At 41.6% G+C, this 19,218-nt stretch overlaps 2 protein-coding genes across 2 annotated transcripts; one reads left to right on the forward strand and one right to left on the reverse strand.

Annotated features, from left to right (window-relative positions):
- Window positions 1-88: 88 nt before the first annotated feature.
- On the reverse strand, window positions 89-9,871 carry LOC124885070 (solute carrier family 4 member 1 adaptor protein). Its single transcript, XM_047393265.1, has 13 exons — window positions 9,045-9,871; window positions 7,219-7,417; window positions 6,984-7,112; window positions 6,843-6,903; window positions 6,629-6,768; window positions 6,386-6,546; window positions 3,396-3,465; window positions 3,116-3,305; window positions 2,936-3,032; window positions 2,643-2,865; window positions 1,438-1,517; window positions 1,287-1,356; window positions 89-964 (listed from the first exon to the last, which is right to left on the reverse strand). The coding sequence occupies exons 1-13, from the start codon at window positions 9,741-9,743 to the stop codon at window positions 915-917; spliced, it is 2,169 nt and encodes a 722-aa protein (XP_047249221.1). The 5' UTR covers window positions 9,744-9,871; the 3' UTR covers window positions 89-914.
- Window positions 9,872-10,745: 874 nt separating this feature from the next.
- supt7l (SPT7 like, STAGA complex subunit gamma) lies at window positions 10,746-18,923 on the forward strand. Its single transcript, XM_047392930.1, has 5 exons — window positions 10,746-10,880; window positions 12,533-12,993; window positions 14,530-14,854; window positions 14,927-15,164; window positions 18,429-18,923. Exons 2-5 carry the CDS (start codon window positions 12,557-12,559, stop codon window positions 18,719-18,721), a joined length of 1,293 nt encoding a protein of 430 aa, XP_047248886.1. The 5' UTR covers window positions 10,746-10,880; window positions 12,533-12,556; the 3' UTR covers window positions 18,722-18,923.
- Window positions 18,924-19,218: the final 295 nt, after the last annotated feature.

The raw sequence follows: 19,218 nt of genomic DNA on the forward strand, positions 1-19,218 counted from the left end.
TCATTCCCAGCCTGGGTAACTATTTGATGGAAACATTATATTATGTGAAAAAAAAAAGTTAAAGTAACTAAGCATCACTTGAACCAGCCAGAAACAAGCCCACTTTAATAGGAACTATCCCTTTACCAACTGCAACCAACTAAAATAAACGTCCAATTTGTGTTCAAATTTTCTACAATTGGGAAACAAAAAACGCAACTGTGCACAAAAAATGTCTGACTGACCTTCTTGTACTACAGCTTATAGTACTAGTCATTAAATAATGACAGAAAGAAAAAAAACAACCTCTTAGTACTTATGTACTATTTTACAAAATAAAGTTTCCATTTATTATCGTTGTGTTAAAAGCCAGTCGCAGAGAGGGTGGGACGTGTGGCTGAAGTAGAAGAAAACAACACTGAGTGGGATTTCACAGAGAAAGGAATCACCAAGCTCTCTGAGACAATCTTGTTAAAGAGAACTTTGAGAGGGATGGACTGTGTGTGTGTGTGTGCTCACGGATACACACACACTCCACTTAGCTTGAGTCATTATCAGCTTACGTTTCATCCAGTACGCCATCCAAGTGTCCAGATGGTCAGAAAAGCTGCTTCAATGCTGTCCCTCCCTTTGAAGGAAAAACTGTAAAAGGTTACGCCAACGATCGAGTGAAGCCAAACAGGAGTGGGGTGCAGACTGGGTGTCAGGTTGGTTTATCTGCAGGAAGAGCAACTAAAAAACAGAAAGCTGGATTCAGGTACTGCTTTGCCTCCTCCCATTTTCTGCTCAGGTCCAAGTAAAAAGGAGAAAATTCAATCGCACGCTGCCACTGCTCAGAGGCTGAATATGAGCCGTTTCCAGTTTGTCACAGTCTGAGACGGCAATCAAAGTTCTAGAACTGATGAGAACTAAAGGCTCATCCATGTTGGTACTCCTCAGTAGCCGTACTTCTCGTTGAGGTGGGTGCGACCGTCTCCAGTCTGACCTGTGGGACCAGAGGAGTTTGTGAATCACTTCATCTAATCAGATCCGTTACTGAAGAAAAGCTCCTGGCTGGCTGCTGTGTCAGAACTCCTTTTATTCATGTTTATCTTATTGCTCAAGTAACTTTGATTTGCATTCCTCAGCTGCACTATTTACGACATTCAGCCTGGAAAATATTTCTTCCTGCACAGACCTTGGAACAGGTTTAAAGGCACAGTTAACAGGAATGTTTTACGATGTTCAGAAAGAATGTTCACACAGTGCTCCCGATGAGCTTGATGGGTAATTTAAGGTCTTGGTCAGCTGATCGGCCGGTTGTTTACCTGCAGGCGGCAGCCACACAGAATAATCAGGGTCATCTTGTGGATACTGTCCCGAAAGCTGCACCGGAGGCTGTGGAGAAACATCAGGGATTAAAATCACCTCTTGCTGAGCGCCCACACGCTTCTAAGTAACACATGTGAGGGTGCCTACCCTGCTGGGGCCCATCACTCTCTTCTTCTTCCTGGAACTGGACTCTGCTGCTGGCTCTCTGTTGCTCCCTGCCTTTAAATCTGTGGACAACACAAGTGAAATTATAGCATTAAGGTTACATCTAACTTTATAGACAAAAAATAAATAAATCAAACAATGAAGCAGTGAGCAGCTGGAGGTCATCCTGCAAGTTTTCCCTTTTGTGCTCAATACTTTTCTGCAAAATAAACCTCTAAAATTGTCTTTATTTCTTCTATAAACCCTGATCTATTATTTGACTGAATGTTTGATGGATGGATAGATAGATATAGATAGCAAGAAAAGTCTGGAAAAGGAAATATGTCGCCACCCCCCCACCCATATTCCACTCATCTGATAAGTATGGACTTCAATATGTTTCCAGACTATGTTGGAACCTTTGAATTTATTTAAAAACTCACATATGTATTTTATTTTCAAACCCCAGTGGATTTTCAGATGCCCCTCATAAGCACAACTATATAATTGATATTGTCATCATAAAAGGTTTAAGGTGATTTAAAAATTTACTGTTCCTGAAAAAAGGTTCTAGCACCGCATGTTACAACCCACAAAATAGCCAATGCAGATGTGTCTACAGTGGCAGGATTCAAATATGGAGCCTTCACAAACCAGAAGAGGGAGGGAGAGATAGATGGATGGTTGGAAGGATGCAAGGAAGGAAGGAAAGGACACAAAGAAGCACGTTTAGAAGGAAGTCTAAAAGAAGGGGGGGGGGACCAAAGGACATAAGAACTTTGGAAGGAAGAAATGAAAAGACAAAAAAGGACATTTGAAAAGAGGGACAAAAGGGAGGAAGGAAAGATAACGTCTATACAGTGGGATGGAGAATAAAGTCATGACACATTTTGCTGTACTATTACTGCTTACTGAGAGCTGGAAAATACTTAAATTAAATTCCATACATTTCCAGACTGTAGTTCATCAATACAGTTCATCAATTTGAACCCCGCAATTTTTATTTTTTACCCTCTTTTTATTTTCTGATGTCCAAAAAACTTAAAAAAAAAACTGTCGGAAAAATACGTTGGAAAAAATCTGAAACAATGAAATGAAAACCATGGAGGAATCCTGTGTTTATGTGAAGGCTGGTAGATAGTGCTGCCACCTAGTGGCAGACAAAAGTCAGCACCTGCCTAAAAATAGGAGTAAACCACTGTTTTTACCTTTTAACCCCTCAGACTCTTTTAGATGACCCAGAGGAGGGCTGGATTCTTCACAGTCAGATTTAGACTGGGCGGCGCTGCTTTCATCTCCATGTCTACCCATCTCTACCTCCTCTGTTTCTTTCTCCTCTTCTGCCTCTTCCTCCTCCTCCTCCCCCGCGGGCAGAAGCTCTTTCATGTTGAAGAGCTCAGCAGGCAGGTTAGGCCGCTTGGGAGGCAGCTTCTGCAGTAGAGAGGAGAGGCTGAGCAGGAGGCACAATACGAGACACATCTCAGGTGATTAGAGCACCTACCCCGATGGTTCCAGTTTTCAGTTTGAATTTGCTTCCTCCCTTCATGGCTCCAAACAATGGCAAGCTCTTTTTGGGTCTCTCCGGCTCAGAGCTCCCACTATCATCATACCAAAGCAGCTTCAGGTTTACAAAGATCTATAAATCAAACACTTCAGTTTTTGATTAAGAGAAACATCTCACCCGGGGAGGAGCGAGGGCATCTGCGCTGGCCGTGTCAGGTCCACCAGTTTACGAAGTCTCTGCGCCTCTTTGCGCAGGTCGGCCACGAGTACGTGAAGCTTCCTGCGCTCCACGACGTCCATCGCAGCCTCGTTCCTCACTGCTGTCATGAAGGCGTCCAGTGAGTCCTCGCTGCAGGAAGCTGAAGAGTCTGCGAGGAGTAAAAAAACAAAACGACTCTTCAAAGTGGAGACCTAAAGACAAACATGTCGTCGCCTGTCTGAGGGTAAAGATGACGCACCTTGTTTAGCGCCACTTAGCTTTTTCTGAGCGTCTCCCAGCTCCTTCTCCACCGAGGACAGCTTGGCCACCTGAAGAACAGTAAATAGCACCATTTAATGTTTTAAAAGTCTAAACAATCGAATTCATAAAGATTTCACGGAGTTTGTAGTTCTTAAAGAGAAATCTAAGTCGACCTACATCCAGATTAGAGTTTTAACAAAACCACTGATCACAAATCGCCCACCTATTCTGTCATCGTTGTATCGCTAATCAAAAGTTTTACTTTTCTATCAACTTCGGAAAGAAATGACCTAAAAAATCTTTTAGATCCAGATTTAAGTGTATTCCAGTGGAAGATGGATGTAAATTAAACTTCCTGTTTTTCTTTAAATTAACTAATATTTAGGGCTGAATGATGTTAGAAAAACATGTAATAGAAAATAATTTTGGTGAATTCCATGATAATGTGATTTGCTGTAAAAAATAAATAAATAAATAAATCAAATGATAAAGTATTAATGGTCGTTCTACTCTGGGTTCATAGTATTCAAAGAATCCAGGTAATGAGTAGACTAATGAGGAATTAAAACAACTTAGTTTTACTTTTATTATAACTTCAATAAGGTTCTAAATCTTTCTATGCTGCATTAACCAAGTTTTACTTAAATAATAACACTTATTGCAGTCCAGGCAGTTCTTCATTATTACATTTACAATATATTATAAAATTTCATTGTGTTGGCCTCTGTCATGTAATTTAATTATTTAAGAGTTAAACTTAATGTTTTATTTTATGTATTTTCTGCCGTGAGTGATGTAAGGTCACTTTTTAAGGGTTACAGTATTTTGTGTGATTTAACAAATTTCTGAAAACATGTAGTTTCCTAATACCACACTTTTCATTTGAATATTAACCTTTTAGGAAAGTGTGTAACTTGTGAAAAAGAAAGATTTTGTGTTTCGGTTGAAGAAAACAATGACAAGATGAACTGGACTGATAGGCTATCGTGGCCATGTGTACAGACTGAAAATTAGTCCACAGAAAACTTAAAAAACCCTTTGAAAGGTCAGGAGAATTACTTGAAGACAATTTTGTGTTTACATTTATGCTTTTTGAAAAATAATATACAATGCATCTCAATAAATTAGAACTTCATCAAAAAAAGTCTTGACCTCTGTAAATATACGTAATTTCTTTCTTCCACTAAACTTTTTATGCCTAATTTGCTCCAACAAAGCCCCCTAAACCTGCTTCTTTGACCATGATCTTTTCAATTCAATTCAATTCAAATTCAAAAATACATTATTAATCCTAAAGGTAAATTAAATGTTGTTATAGCTCATATTATGAAGGTTTCTTCAAAGAGACGTTGTAGATGCTGATGGCTGTCGGCAGGAAGGATCTCCTGTAGCGCTCCGTCTTACAGCAGATCTGAAGAAGCTTGTTGTAGGACAGTCTCATGAAGTGGATGCTCAGGGTTCTCCATAATGTTCTTCATTTTATGAAGAATCCGTCTTTCTACAATGATCTCCAGAGGTTCCAGAGGAGTCCCCAGAACAGAGCCAGCCTTTTTTATCAGCTTGTTGAGCTTTTTTAAATCCCTGGCTCTGATGCTGCTTCCCCAGCAGATGATGGCAGAAGAAATTACACTTTCCACAACAGACTTATAGAAGACATGCAGCATCTTGCTGCAAACACCAAAGGACCTAAGCTTCCTCAAGAAGTACAGTCAGCTCTGTCCCTTCTTGTAGATGGCTTCACAGTTGCATCTCCACTCTAGTCTATTGTCCAGGTGAACACCAAGGTATTTATACTCCTCCACCACCTCCACTTCTTCTGCCATGATAGAAATAGTTTTTGACTTATTCCTGTTTCTCTTAAAATCTACAATCATCTCCTTTGTTTTAGTCACGTTCAAAATGAGATGATTGTTTCCACACTATGCCACAAAGCGGTCCACCACCTTCCTGTACTCAGCTTCTTGTCCATCTCTGATCCACGCCACGACTGCAGAATCATCCGAGTATTTCTGCAGATGACAGGAGTCTGTCTTGTACTGGAAGTCTGAGGTGTACAGAGTGAAAAGGAATGGTGAGAGTACAGTCCCCTGTGGTGCTCCTGTGCTGCTGACTACCTGGTTAGACTCACAACCCTTCAGTCTCACAAACTGTGGTCTGTTTGTCAGGTAGTCTTTGATCCAGGAGATTGTTGAGGCCTCCACCTGAGTCTTCTGGAGTTTCTGACAAAGCAAATCAGGTTGGATTGTATTAAATGCACTGGAGAAATCAAAGAACATGATCCTCACAGTGCTGCTGGCTTTGTCCAGATGACAGTGGGTTTGTTGAAGCAGGTGTATGATGGCATCTTCAACTCCAACTCCACAGCAATAAGCAAACTGACGGGGGTCCTGATGGTTTACTGTTTGCTTACTCAGGTGGACCAACAGGAGTCTCTCTAGGACCTTCATGATGTGAGATGTCAGGGCAACAGGTCTATAGTCATTGAGGACTGATGGGTGAGTTTTCTTTGGTACCGGAACAAGACAGGAGGTCTTCCACAACACTGGAACCTTCTTCTGGGCCAGGCTAAGGTTGAAGAGGTGCTGCAGAATCCCACAGAACTGCTCTGCACAGGCCTTCAGGACTCTAGGGCTGACATGATCTGGACCTGCAGCCTTATTCCTATTCAGTCTCTCCAGTTGACTCTTCACTTGACTTCTTGAGACACACAGGTGGAAGGTTTGTTGCTTACCCTCTCTTTATTATTAGTCTGGTTAAATATTCAAATCTTCTCAGAAACTAAGCCATAATTACCAAAATTAACAGAAATAGATGCTTGAAATATACCAGCCTGTGTGTAATAAGTCTAAATAACGTTCATTTTTTGAACTGAATCACTGATAACTTTTTGATAATATACAAATGCACCTACGTTCCTCCACACAAATAAGGATTTCTGCTCTCCATTGTTGTTCACCGGTTGTGTGTAAAACCGCATGTCATGTTTACCAAAGATTCATAGGTCTCAGCCCGCTCCTCGATCTTCCCAGCCTTCTTCATTCGCTCCTGCCTCTTCCTCTCCACGGTGCCGGTCCGATCCAGGAAAGTGTCGTCGTCGCTGTCGTAGTAGTCCTCATCCTCCCAGTTTTTCTTCTTCCGTTTGCGTGAAACTGAAACCAGAGGCAGCTTTAACAGCAGACTCCACCAGAATTACAGCATCGCCAGACGTTTTTCTCCGGGCCGAGCTCTCACTTGCTTCCTGCCTCAGCAGCCCTCGGGCCTCTAGAATCCGACAGGCCTCCAGACAGCACTGAATGGCAGCCTCCTTCTTCTTCCCCGTGTGGGTCACTTCTGCAACCAGCTGTCGGCCCACGGCATCATCCACTGGCAGCCTGATGAAGAACATCTATAAAGTTCAAAGATGATTTTAAGAAAACTCATGACATGGGTGCTTAAGGTCACTTACTTGATCCTGCAGAGCCACGTGCCATGATTTTTGTCTTCATACTCAAACTCCAGCTCCTCGCCTGCAGACAGAAATCCCAGGTTAGACATTCAGACGAGACTCAATAAAAAAAAGAGACATCTGGGTTCTGCAGGAAGTCACCCTCTCTGTCGTAGAATCCCTGCAGAGCCTTCTTCGGGTCTTTCAGGTAAGCCGCCTCCTGGTCTTCGTGGAACTCTGTTGAAAAGGGGTTTTCCTCGTTCTCGTCTTCCTCTGGAGCTGCATCTTCTTCTGCAGGATGAATTCATGGACGTAGAAGCATCAAATGAAGAGAATAAAGTGTTTATCCTTTAACCAAAAAAAAAAAGAAGATAGACTCCAAAGCACATTCGCTAACCCATTCCCCAGGTGCATCCAGAGTCTTCATTTGATCCTTCGCTCTGGCTCTTTTTGCCTTCCCCTTCTTCCTCATCCTCCTCTCCATCAGAAAGATCTCCCATCATCCTCTTCTCCAGCTCTGCTCTCTGTTTGCAGGCTCGCTCCCTCAGCTCTGTCACTGTCAGCTTAGACTCCTCTTCCTCGTCAGACTCCGGACCCTGTAGAGGAAAAGGGAAGGGGCCTTGAATTGGGAAAAACCTTGAACATTATTTCTGTTTTTTCTATTAAAAAAAAAAGAACATATTTCCTTTTATTTTCTTTACTTTTTAGTTCGAACAGCTCTAATGATGAGGAAACGATTTCAGTTACCCAACTGGTCAGGTTTCAGTTTGTTTTTTTTAATACAACCTCTTTCACGACTAGAAATGTAATCATGATATGAAAATAAGTACACCCTTGCGGCTTACTAGGATTTGAGAGAGGAAAATAGCAGTGAGGTGCTGTTTATCTCAATTGATTAACTGATCATCATCAGTGTGACCAGCTCTATAAAAGCAGGAGTTTGGCCAGTTTGCTAATCTGCAGTGTAAAGATATGTATTCATTTTAAAAGGTAAATTGTGCTGCCCCGCAAGACTTGTTTGAAAAGAGAAACCCTATATTTTAAAAATGAAAATGGCATTCGGCTTATCTATTTTTTTATATTGATAATCTATAGAATTTGAGAATACAAGCAAAGCAAATGTCTTAATGGATTTGGACCTAAGCGGCCTTCCTGTATTTGGCGGTATATGTTACAGCTATAGTGAAGAGAGTAAATTCATCCATATTGGGTCTTAAAAAGTCTTCTTCTTAAAAAGAACAAGGCAGCACAACTTAGGCTTGCAAAACTGAGTCTAAGTGAGCATCAAGACGTCTGAAACAATCTCCTTTGGAAAGAGAAGACCAAAACAGAAAGGAGTGCGTGAGCCAGTATTTCACATACACACCAGTAACATATATTTGAGGGAAAATAAATGTACAAAGAGGAGATGTTCTTTCATAATGCAGGGCACCATGTCTGGGGAAAACCAAACATGCATGTCAGCATAAACACCTCATTCCCACAGTCATGTGTTGGAGCGGTGATGATTTGGACCTGGTCACCTTGCAGTCAATAATAGGAACAACAGTAAGTTCGTTATGGCAATTGTGTATGTTGAAGAAGAAATCAGTGATGCGTAAAATTGTGCAGAGGAACCAAATATGAAAACATACACTAATACAAAGCGTGTCCCTAACTGGACAATAATCCCAGCAGCAGCACAGGGAAAGTCCAGACTTCAACCGGATTTAAATCCTATGGTGGGACCTTCAGAGAGCTGTTCAGAAACAAAAATCAATCCATCCATCGTCTATACCCGGTGCCCATCTCCAGCGGTCTACGGGCGAGAAGCGGGGTACACCCTGGACAGGTCATCAGGCCATCGCAGGACAACACAGAGACACGGAGGATGAACAACAATGCACACACTCATTCACACCTAAGGACAATTTAGAGAGACCAATTAACCTAACAGTCATGTTTTTGGACTGTGGGAGGAAGCTGGAGTGAAACAAAAGTCTGTTAGGCCAAAATTCCTCCATGTTGTTTCAGGCTGCTAAAATCATATTGAAAGCTGCCACTGAGAATTACCGTTTCTATTGAATCATGGTTTGTTCTTAGTTTCCCCCATTTTAACACAATAAGACGGCTGAAGGAAGACTCGTTAATCTCGTATTTCTGCACAGTGCAAATGCATGACATTATTCTTGGTTTCTGGAGTTAGAACTGAGCCTGGCCACCAGTGATGAGCAGAAGACCTACCTGCAGGATAAATAGCCTAGTGCTCCCTCCAAACTTTAACACATGTCCCACCCTCAGTCTGATGTAGGTCTTCGGGGGAACCTTGTTCTTGTTGACCACCGTGCCGTGGGTGCTGCCCAGGTCGTGGATGTAGAAGCCGCTCTCCTCGCCGACGCAGCCCTCCTCCCCGGCCTGGCCTCGGTACTGGATCACCGCATGGTACCTGGAGATGGACGGGTGCTCCAGGGAGACATCGCACACAGGCAGCCGCCCGACCACGAAATAGCTTCGCTGTGTCAGAGGCACAGTGTCCACTATGGTGCCGTTTTTGAGAATCTCCAGAGCGTATGGAGATTCTGGTGAAGGACCCCCCCAGGGGGGCTCTGTGTACGGCAAAGGGGGGAAGTTCCCACCTTTGAAAGGAGCACCCTTCGCTTTAACTTCTTGTTTCTTAATTTTGCCGAGATCTGTGTCATCATGTCGCTCTTTTTCCCCAGCAACAGCATCAGAAGCAGTCTCACACACATTGTCCACCTTATTTTCTGCTACGATGTTTATGCGTTTGTTAGCTAGCGAAGGCGCCGCAAATATAGCCGGTTTTTTAAAGGTTTCCCCTTTCTCTGTCTCAGATTTAGCTGCTTCTTTCTCTGCGCGATTGTCCCCATCTTCAGTGTCCAAATTGTCCTTTGTTTCCACTCCAGATTGTGTTTCTTCCTCCATATTTACCTCACGTCTGATTGAGGGGAAGGAGCGTTTAAGTTTATTTGGTGCAACTGTAAAATAAGCCCGGATATTAAGCGCCTAATAAAGAAAATGTTCTCGACTCAAAAACAAAGACAAAACATTTAATTAAAATACATTCAATTTATCGTTTAAAGCACGATGGATATAATTTTACTGATATTTAAGTCTGAATTTAACACGTAATGGAACTCTTCTGCAAGAAGGCTTGTGAAGCACGGACAAGAAAGATGACACAACGCTGAAGTCAGCATCCGATTCGTGTCAAATTAAATTAAATTACCACCGACTGACTATTTCACCAGCTGTAGATCTAAATTTGAAGTAATTAGTATTGTCAATTTTGGATGATTTGTCCCAAATACAAATTCATTCATTCATTTTCTTTCTTTCTTTCTTTCTTTCTTTCTTTCTTTGATAATTAAAAATGGCAAAACAGGTAAATCCAGACTAAATAAATATTAGCCTATAATTGGCTATCCTTAAATCATCAGATTATCTTTTGTTTTATCTTTCAAAGGCTTTCCTTTTTTCCCAAATTCAGAGATTTTTAAAAATGACTTAAAAACTTCTTAATCATTCACGTTCTTATGTGTCAGATTAATGTTGCTTAACTCTGGTCCTTACTGGAGGCCTTTTTTAACACGTTCACTGAGGTCGAACGTAAATACTATTTTCAAACAATATTCAGATGTTTGTTTTTAATGCTTGTTATTCTATTTTTGGGTTTAAAGAAAAGGTCTGAACAAAAAAGAATCCATATTTGAAATAATTTGACTTCGATGTAGAATGATCCAGTGCAGATTTGACCATTCAAAGGACTGGAGTTTATATACTGGACCCAATCTAATTTGGTCTACATGCTCAAAACAGGATAGAAATCTTGCCTCTACAAATAAAATGTAGGTTTAAAATAAAATGCACCGTAAGTCTTTGGGCAGTGTCAAATAATGCACTTTAGATCTTACTTTCTTAAAAGCTCCGGAATGGCCCTTTAATGAAGAACTGATTCAGGAGCAACGAATCAGATACGGACTTCAGCCTCGTTCAAATCAGCTAGTTGCTGTCCAGCTTCCGTTCAACGCTGAAGACGTTTTGGCTTAAAGTTATCCGAGGGTAACGTCCAATTTTTATTTTATATATTTATTATTTATATAACGAAACACGCACAAAAAGTGTGTTGTTATTAGTTTAGCTGCTTTCCGTCTTCGTATAATATTAATTCGTTTTGCCTGTTTTTTTTTTTTTTGCAACACCAAACTCCACTTAGAAATTTGATATGTTTTGTTTTCCTCAAAATATCCATATGTAAAATGGTATCTTAGATGAATTTCTTCAGTTCAAATGAATAAGCGAGAGGATATCCATAATTCGGCTATCGTGAAATGGAAAAAGAATGAATTATTACATATTAAAACCGCTTTATTAAATGATTGCCATCAGTCTCTATCGAGTTTTACGTGGATGCTCCTTCAGATGCCAGTCAGTCTGACCATCTACATCAGGTGATAAATTATTTCTCGATATTTGGACTAAACCAGGTGGAATAGCAACTGCTGGTCAACATAAAATGTCTAATAGATTAAAATGTTTAGATGGTTTGTTTATAGAGAACAGTTTCTCTAGGTTACGGTACCTTGCAAACCTATTCAGACCCATTTAACGTTTCTCTATTGTGTGTAAGTTACAACCACAAGCTTCAATGTAACGTTTTGTGTATTTTTTTTTTGGGGGGGGGGGATTTTTGGAGATAGATCAACATAAATAATCGCATAATGATTTAGTGGAAGGATGCATGCATTTTAGTGTATTTTACAAATAAGACATTTAAAGTTTAGCATTTGTAGATTGCCACCCTGAGTCAGCACGTTGTAGAACCACGTTTTGGTGCAATTAAAGCTGCAAGTTTTTCTTTCTTTTCCAGCTTTGCACCTATAATGACACATTTCTTGCCCATGAAAGTGGTGCAAGCTCAAGAGATTAAATTGAGAGTATCTGCCTCAGTTTCTCAATTGGATCTAGATCTGAACTTTGACTTGGCCATCTGTGCCCCATGTTTAACATCATCAATTTACCCTTCAACTCTGAGCAGCCTCCCTGTATGTGCTTTAAAAAAAAGCATCGCCACAGCATGATGCTGCCACCACCATGTTTCACCGTGAGAATGATGTGTTTATGGTGGCGTGCAGTGTTTTCTGCCACACAAAGAGGCCAAAAAGTTCAGTTTCACCCTTATCTGATTAGAGCACCTAATTCCAAATGTTTACTTTGCCCTCTACAAGGCCCATAATGTCCTTGTGATGATGTTTGTTCATTAAAGTTCTCTAACAAACCTCTCAGGCCTTCACATAATAGTTGGAGTTCCAGGATTTGAACTCTGTTTAGTAATTAGGTGACAGTTAGCTGTACTGGATTTTATTCAGGGGTACCAGAGGAAAGGGCGCTGAATACAAATAGATGCCAGACTTCCTAGATTTTTACTGGTAAAAAGTTCTGAAAACCATTTATCATTTTCTTTCCATAAACGATGTTATACAATACTTTAAGGTCTGCAAATAAAATCCCATCAGAATACATTGCAGTTTGTGGTTGTAATGTGACAAAATATTAAAAGTTCAAGAAGTATTAATATTTGTGCAATGCATTGTATGTCGGTTAATTCTGTCTTAATTTTTTGTTTTTTAATTATAAGTTTTTACATTCTTAATCAACCTAAGCATATTATGGCTTATAATGAATATATTTATTCTCCCTGCTTTTATTTTCAGCCTTGACTCAAGTGTGAATCGATCATGATGCGCTACTGGGGTGAGATCCCTGGGCCCTCAGGGGCTCCCCCGAGTCGTAGCTCCTTTGACCTGCTCCAGCGTGAGTTTCGCTCTGTGGAGATGCAGGACCCTCCACTGCACCAGCCCTCGGCCCAGCGCCCCCGGCCCACCACGATGCTGGACATCCCCTCAGAGCCGTGCAGCCTCACCATCCATACGGTGCAGCTGTGCCAGCACGCCCGCCGCCTGCGTGCTCTCCTGGCGGCAGCTCAGGGCCAGGCTCAGGGTCAGAGCTCGGCAGCCTCTGAGGGCGGCAGCCGGCCAGAGGAGGCTGAAGCCACCCTCCCGCTGCGTCCTCCCACTCCACCTGCCGTGCCTGATGATCTGCTGCCTGTAGACAGCAAAGATCCCCACCAGCCCTTTCAGCTTCGCCATAGTGATCCTGAAAGTGAATTCTACAAGTAAGTTTGACATAACAGCTCTTTAATTTTAAACATTTCACCCATGACTGATACAGTACCTTGCAAAAAGTATTTATACTCAAATCTTTTTAGTTTTCAAAACAATATAACTAAAAACGTTAGTGTATTTTATTGGAATTTTATGTAATTGGCCGACACAAAGTAGTGGATACAAAGAGAAATGATACATAATTTTCTATGTTTCTAACAAAAAAAAATCTGAAAAGTGTGGCTTGCATTTGTATTTAGCCCCTTTTACCCTTATAGGCTTAAAAAATGTGAGCGATATTGCTATGAAAGAAGTTTAAATCAGGGTTAGGGTATAAAACATTAACCCAAGCTCTGAACATCTCTCAGAGCACTGTTCAAGCCATCATGTGAAAATGGAAAGAGTATGGCATATTAAAAATATTTTATTCAGAAGTGTTGTGATGACAATATCAGTTGGGAAAAATCCACATTTTCCTCTTTCCTCTCTCTCTCACCTGTGCCTCCAACACCTTTAGCGTCTTGGGCACTGTTATGTATGACATACGTGAGCATCACCTCCAGTAAGACTCAATCAAACAGGCTAAATATTCCATTGGCAGGCCGTATGTGAACTCATGACACTCGCCAGTCTTCTGTATTAATTCAGTACATTGTGATATTGCTGTGATGATATGATCACTATATATTGTGCAGCCCTATATAGCACAACTGTAAACCTATCAAGAAATGATCGTCCATTTAAACTGACAGGCCAGGCAAGGAGAGCATTAATCAGAGAAGCAGTTAAAGGGTTCGTTGTTACTCTGGAGGAGCTGTGGGGATTCACATCAACAGCACCACAATTACTTATGCACTCTAGAGTGCTGGCCTTTTTGGAAGAGCAACCGAAAGGAAGCCTCAAGAAGTCCTGTTTGTTTGCCATCCACAAGTCATCAAACATGTGGAAGGTCAGATGGGACCAGAATTGAGCTTTAGCTGACATGAGAAAGGCTTTGTGTAATTTAAAACAGTGCACATTACCATGAAAAGCCCATCCCTTTTGAACACTGTTCAAAAGTGTTGGAAATCCTGGAAAAAAGCAGTTAGAGGCTGCAAAGAAACTTGAGTTTGATTTCCAGCAGGACAAGGACCCTGAACATACAGCCAAAGCTTTAATGGGAAGGACAGTCTCAGGGTTTATTCATGTGTTTCAATGGTCCAGTCAAAGACCACACCTATTTAAAATTGAGTTCTATGGCAAGACAGGTTGAGCTGCATTGCAAAGAAGAATTGGCAAAAACTTCAGTCTGGTAAAAACAATTCCCAAGAAGACTTGCACTTCAATTTATGTTTGTCAAAAAGGTGGATAACCTTTTATTATTTTCTTTCCACTTTACAGTTATGCACTTTTTTGTGTTGGTCTGTCATATGAAATCCCAACAAAATACATTGAAATTTGTGGTGGTAATGTTACAACATGTGAAAAAGTTCAAGGTTTGAGAATACTTTCACAAGACACTGTAAGACAAGACTTCTGTGCAGAAGAATAACTTCTTGTTTTTACAGAGGTAAAGGTGAACCGGTCACAGAGCTGAGCTGGCCCTCCTGCAGGCAGCTTCTCTATCAGTCAGTGGCCACAGTGCTGGCTCATGCGGGCTTTGAGTCTGCCCAGGAATGCGTCCTGGAGACCCTAACCGACCTGGTCCACGAACATTACCTGCGCCTCACCCAGCTGCTGCGGGTGGCGGTGGACCGTGAGGCTCGCCTGGGAGCCACTCCCTTCCCAGACGTGGTGGAGCAGGTGTTCCACGAGGTGGGCATTGGCAGCATGCTGGCCCTCCAGCGCTTCTGGCAAGTGAGGATTAAGGACTATCACAGCTACATGCTGCAGGTGAGATGATTTACAGGTTTATCTCGATTCTATTACCAGCAGAAAACAGGAATAGCAGTTTTTTTCTTCTAGGTTACCAAAGAACTGTCAGAAGAATATGAGCGGCTGGTGAATCCGGAGAAAGCTTTGGATGATTCCAAACCTCTAGGGATCAAGGAGGAGCCCATGAGTGACATTCCCTTCCCTGTAAGTGAGGAGCTCGAGGCCGATCTGGCCTCTGGGGACCAGGCTTTGCCCATGGGGGTTCTCGGGGCCCATGCTGAGAGGCTGGCTTCAGGCTTGGATGGTGACCACTCCCCTCACACTTCAGGTGAGACCACTGCTGTCTGCATCTGGAGGTCAGATGTGACTAGCATTTTAGACCTTGATAATTTATTTCAAAACTTCCTGTAATGTGACATAAATACCAAAGATTCAACTGAAAAACAAACAAATCCGATGGCTGCAGTAACCTGGAGACATAGGTGTGCACACTAGAGGCGACCTTTTGATTCGGTTTCAGCCTTCAGTCTTAAGTTCACACTTTACACCAATTATAGAGAATTTGATTAAACTGATGTAAAATTGTGCCTGTCAGGGTGGGAATTTCCTGACATTTAATTATTTGCATCATTTAGTAAAATCCATATTTGCAAAGAAGTTACAAAGGATCAAATTGTACAAAGATATCAATCAGGAGAAGGGTTCAACTCAGCAGCATTTATATATAGTAGTATATACTGGACATTACACAGAGAAGAACATCATGTAGTAACACATGGTGGTGACAGCATCGTGCTGTGGGATTGTTTTTCTTCCAGTTGAACGTAGGTTTTTATGAACTGTTAAAAATACCAGTGAGTTTTGACTAAATACCATAAATTTATTGGGTTTGGCCTAAAAACTGAAGATGAAGAGGGACTTTGTTATTCAACATCGCAGTAAATCCAATCAAACATCCAAATTAACAAAAGAATGGCTTTCCCAGAAACAAATCATGATTTTGGAACCGTCTAGACCTAAATTCAGAACAAAACCTGACCCTGATCAGGGCTGTGGGCAAGAGATGTCTTTACAGTCTGATAGATGTGGAGAACCTTTGCAATATAGAGCAGGTAAATATTGCTGATGCTTATAGAAGCCTATAGCAGTTCTTTTAAGTTTTATATTTCTCCCCCTTTTTCATCCAGTTGTTAAGGATATATACTGTATGTCACACAGATTAGAAAAGATTAGACATTTGTATTTTACATTAACACATTATAAGAATGTTCATACACTGTATATAATAAATCTGGAAACTGAAAGCTTAATTCTATGTTGTGCTTGGATCGCAGTCTTTGCATGTCCAGCCACAGTCCAGATCACTGTAGACTCGACCAAGAGAAATCAACAGGGGTTGGAAAAAGTTGGCGCTTTAAGATTCTTGACTTGTTTTAAAAGGTTTTCTTAAATTATGCAACTCTACAAGAAAGGTGGATTTTTATTTGTGCAGAACATAGAGTTCACAGTACTTTTGGAAGTGCAATTGAAACTTAGAGAGCGGAGTTGTGTGCTGAGGCTGCAAACTGATATTATTAGCTTGGCAAAGATGACTTTTGAGTTGGCAGTAATAATAACGGTTGCCTAAAAGCAGGAGCACCTTCTTCAAATCAAGATTTAATTAATAAAAATATATATAGATAAGATATATATAAGATATATATAAATAAGAGACAGCAAGGAGGTGTACAAGAAGAAGCTGGAAAGCAAGCTCCAGCAAAACTTTATCAGAGATGTGTGGACAGGGATGAAGAAGATCACAGGCTTCAAGCAGAAGGATGATCAGACCGATGGAGGTCTGGACAGAGCCAATGAACTGAACACATTCTTCAATAGGTTCCGTTCAGAAACAAGCTTCGCATCCTCCTCTCCTGCTCACAGCCAAACAGACATTCCACCTTCCTTTGACCCACAGGACCCACAGCTGTCCAGTAACACCTCACATTTTTTATCTTCCACCTCAGCCCTAGACCCTTCTGCTTCTACATGTTTGCCTTCAACCATATCAGAAGATGCTGATGCTTCCTTTGCTTCCCCCTTCCACCTGTGTGTCTCAAGAAGTCAAGTGAAGAGTCAACTGGAGAGACTGAATAGGAATAAGGCTGCAGGTCCAGATCATGTCAGCCCTAGAGTCCTGAAGGCCTGTGCAGAGCAGTTCTGTGGGATTCTGCAGCATCTCTTCAACCTTAGCCTGGCCCAGAAGAAGGTTCCAGTGTTGTGGAAGACCTCCTGTCTTGTTCCAGTACCAAATAAAACTCACCCATCAGTCCTCAATGACTATAGACCTGTTGCCCTGACATCTCACATCATGAAGGTCCTAGAGAGACTCCTGTTGGTCCACCTGAGTAAGCAAACAGTAAACCATCAGGACCCCTTCAGTTTGCTTATCGCTGTGGAGTTAGAGTTGAAGATGCCATCATACACCTGCTTCAACAAACCCACTGTCATCTGGACAAAGCCAGCAGCACTGTGAGGATCATGTTCTTTGATTTCTCCAGTGCATTTAATACAATCCAACCTGATTTGCTTTGTCAGAAACTTCAGAAGACTCAGGTGGAGGCCTCAACAATCTCCTGGATTAAAGACTACCTGACAAACAGACCACAGTTTGTGAGACTGAAGGGTTGTGAGTCTAACCAGGTAGTCAGCAGCACAGGAGCACCACAGGGGACGGTACTCTCACCATTCCTTTTCACTCTGTACACCTCAGACTTCCAGTACAAGACAGACTCCTGTCATCCGCAGAAATACTCGGATGATTCTGCAGTCGTGGCGTGGATCAGAGATGGACAAGAAGCTGAGTACAGGAAGGTGGTGGACCGCTTTGTGACATGGTGTGGAAACAATCATCTCATGTTGAACGTGACTAAACAAAAGAGATGATTGCAGATTTTAAGAGAAACAGGAATAAGTCAAAAACTATTTCCATCATGGGAGAAGAGGTGGAGGTGGTGGAGGAGTATAAATACCTCGGTGTTCACCTGGACAACAGACTAGAGTGGAGATGCAACTGTGAAGCCATCTACAAGAAGGGACAGAGCAGACTGTACTTCTTGAGGAAGCTTAGGTCCTTTGGTGTTTGCAGCAAGATGCTGCATATCTCCTATAAGTCTGTTGTGGAAAGTGTGATCTCTTCTGCCATCATCTGCTGGGGAAGCAGCATCAGAGCCAGGGACTTAAAAAAGCTCAACAAGCTGATAAAAAAGGCTGGCTCTGTTCTGGAGACTCCCCTGGAACCTCTGGAGATCATTGTGGAAAGACGGATTCTTCATAAAATGAAGAACATTATGGAGAACCCTGAGCATCCACTTCATCAGACTGTCCTACAACAAGCTTCTTCAGATCTGCTGTAAGACAGAGCGCTACAGGAGATCCTTCCTGCCGACAGCCATCAGCATCTACAACGTCTCTTTGAGGAAACCTTCATAATATGAGCTATAACAACATTTAATTTACCTTTGGGATTAATAAAGTATTTTTGAATTTGAATTGAATTGAATATATTTTTGGTTCAGAATGACAACTGCAGTTTTAATTTCTCTTTCTTCACAAGGTGGCGGCGGGGCCAACAACTCCCCCCTTTGGCCCCAAGTAAAGATGGAACCGCAGGATGGTGAAGAAGGTCAGGGCGCTGGCCACCATCATCACCACCACGGCGTCCTGAGCGGAGACGTGTTCGAAGAGGGGGGTCCCATGTCCACCATGAGTGAGTCTGGAGGAGCCATGGCGCCTTCACCAGGAGGGGCAGCATCTGAAGGCAGCTACGCTTCGCATTCACCTGACTCGCTGATGGGAACGTCGCCCGTCTTTAACCAGAGACCCAAGAAACGGATGAAAAAGATGTGAAGATCTGTGTAAGCATGTTTAAAATTCACAGTCTGTTTCTAGAATCGTCTTCCACGTTTTAAGAATCAGACTTAAAGACAAAGCAATGAACTTCATCAGCTCTACAGAGAGGACTGAGGGCGGTTATTACTTCTCTAGTTTCTCACAAATAATAGTTACATTTAATTACTTGACTTTTTTAATAAATAACAAAACATTTAAATATGTTGTTTGTGTTTTGTCATTTGGATTTTTTATAAACTGTACAAGAGGTCTCATGGTTGGTGCCATGGTAACCGGAAAATGTAACTCGATCAAAACCAAAAACATGCATGGAGCTTTACAGTAAAATTCACTGCAGTTTGATCTATAAATAAACCGATAAATTTCATGGTTCAACCTTCACATCATACTGTTCACATTTTGACATCATGCCACCAAGACAACACAAAATTGATCAACAGTTAGGGCTGAAACAATTAATCGGATTAATCATGATTAATCAGTTATTGAAATAA

This window comes from Girardinichthys multiradiatus, chromosome 19, assembly GCF_021462225.1.
Source record: "Girardinichthys multiradiatus isolate DD_20200921_A chromosome 19, DD_fGirMul_XY1, whole genome shotgun sequence".
Lineage (NCBI taxonomy): Eukaryota > Metazoa > Chordata > Actinopteri > Cyprinodontiformes > Goodeidae > Girardinichthys > Girardinichthys multiradiatus.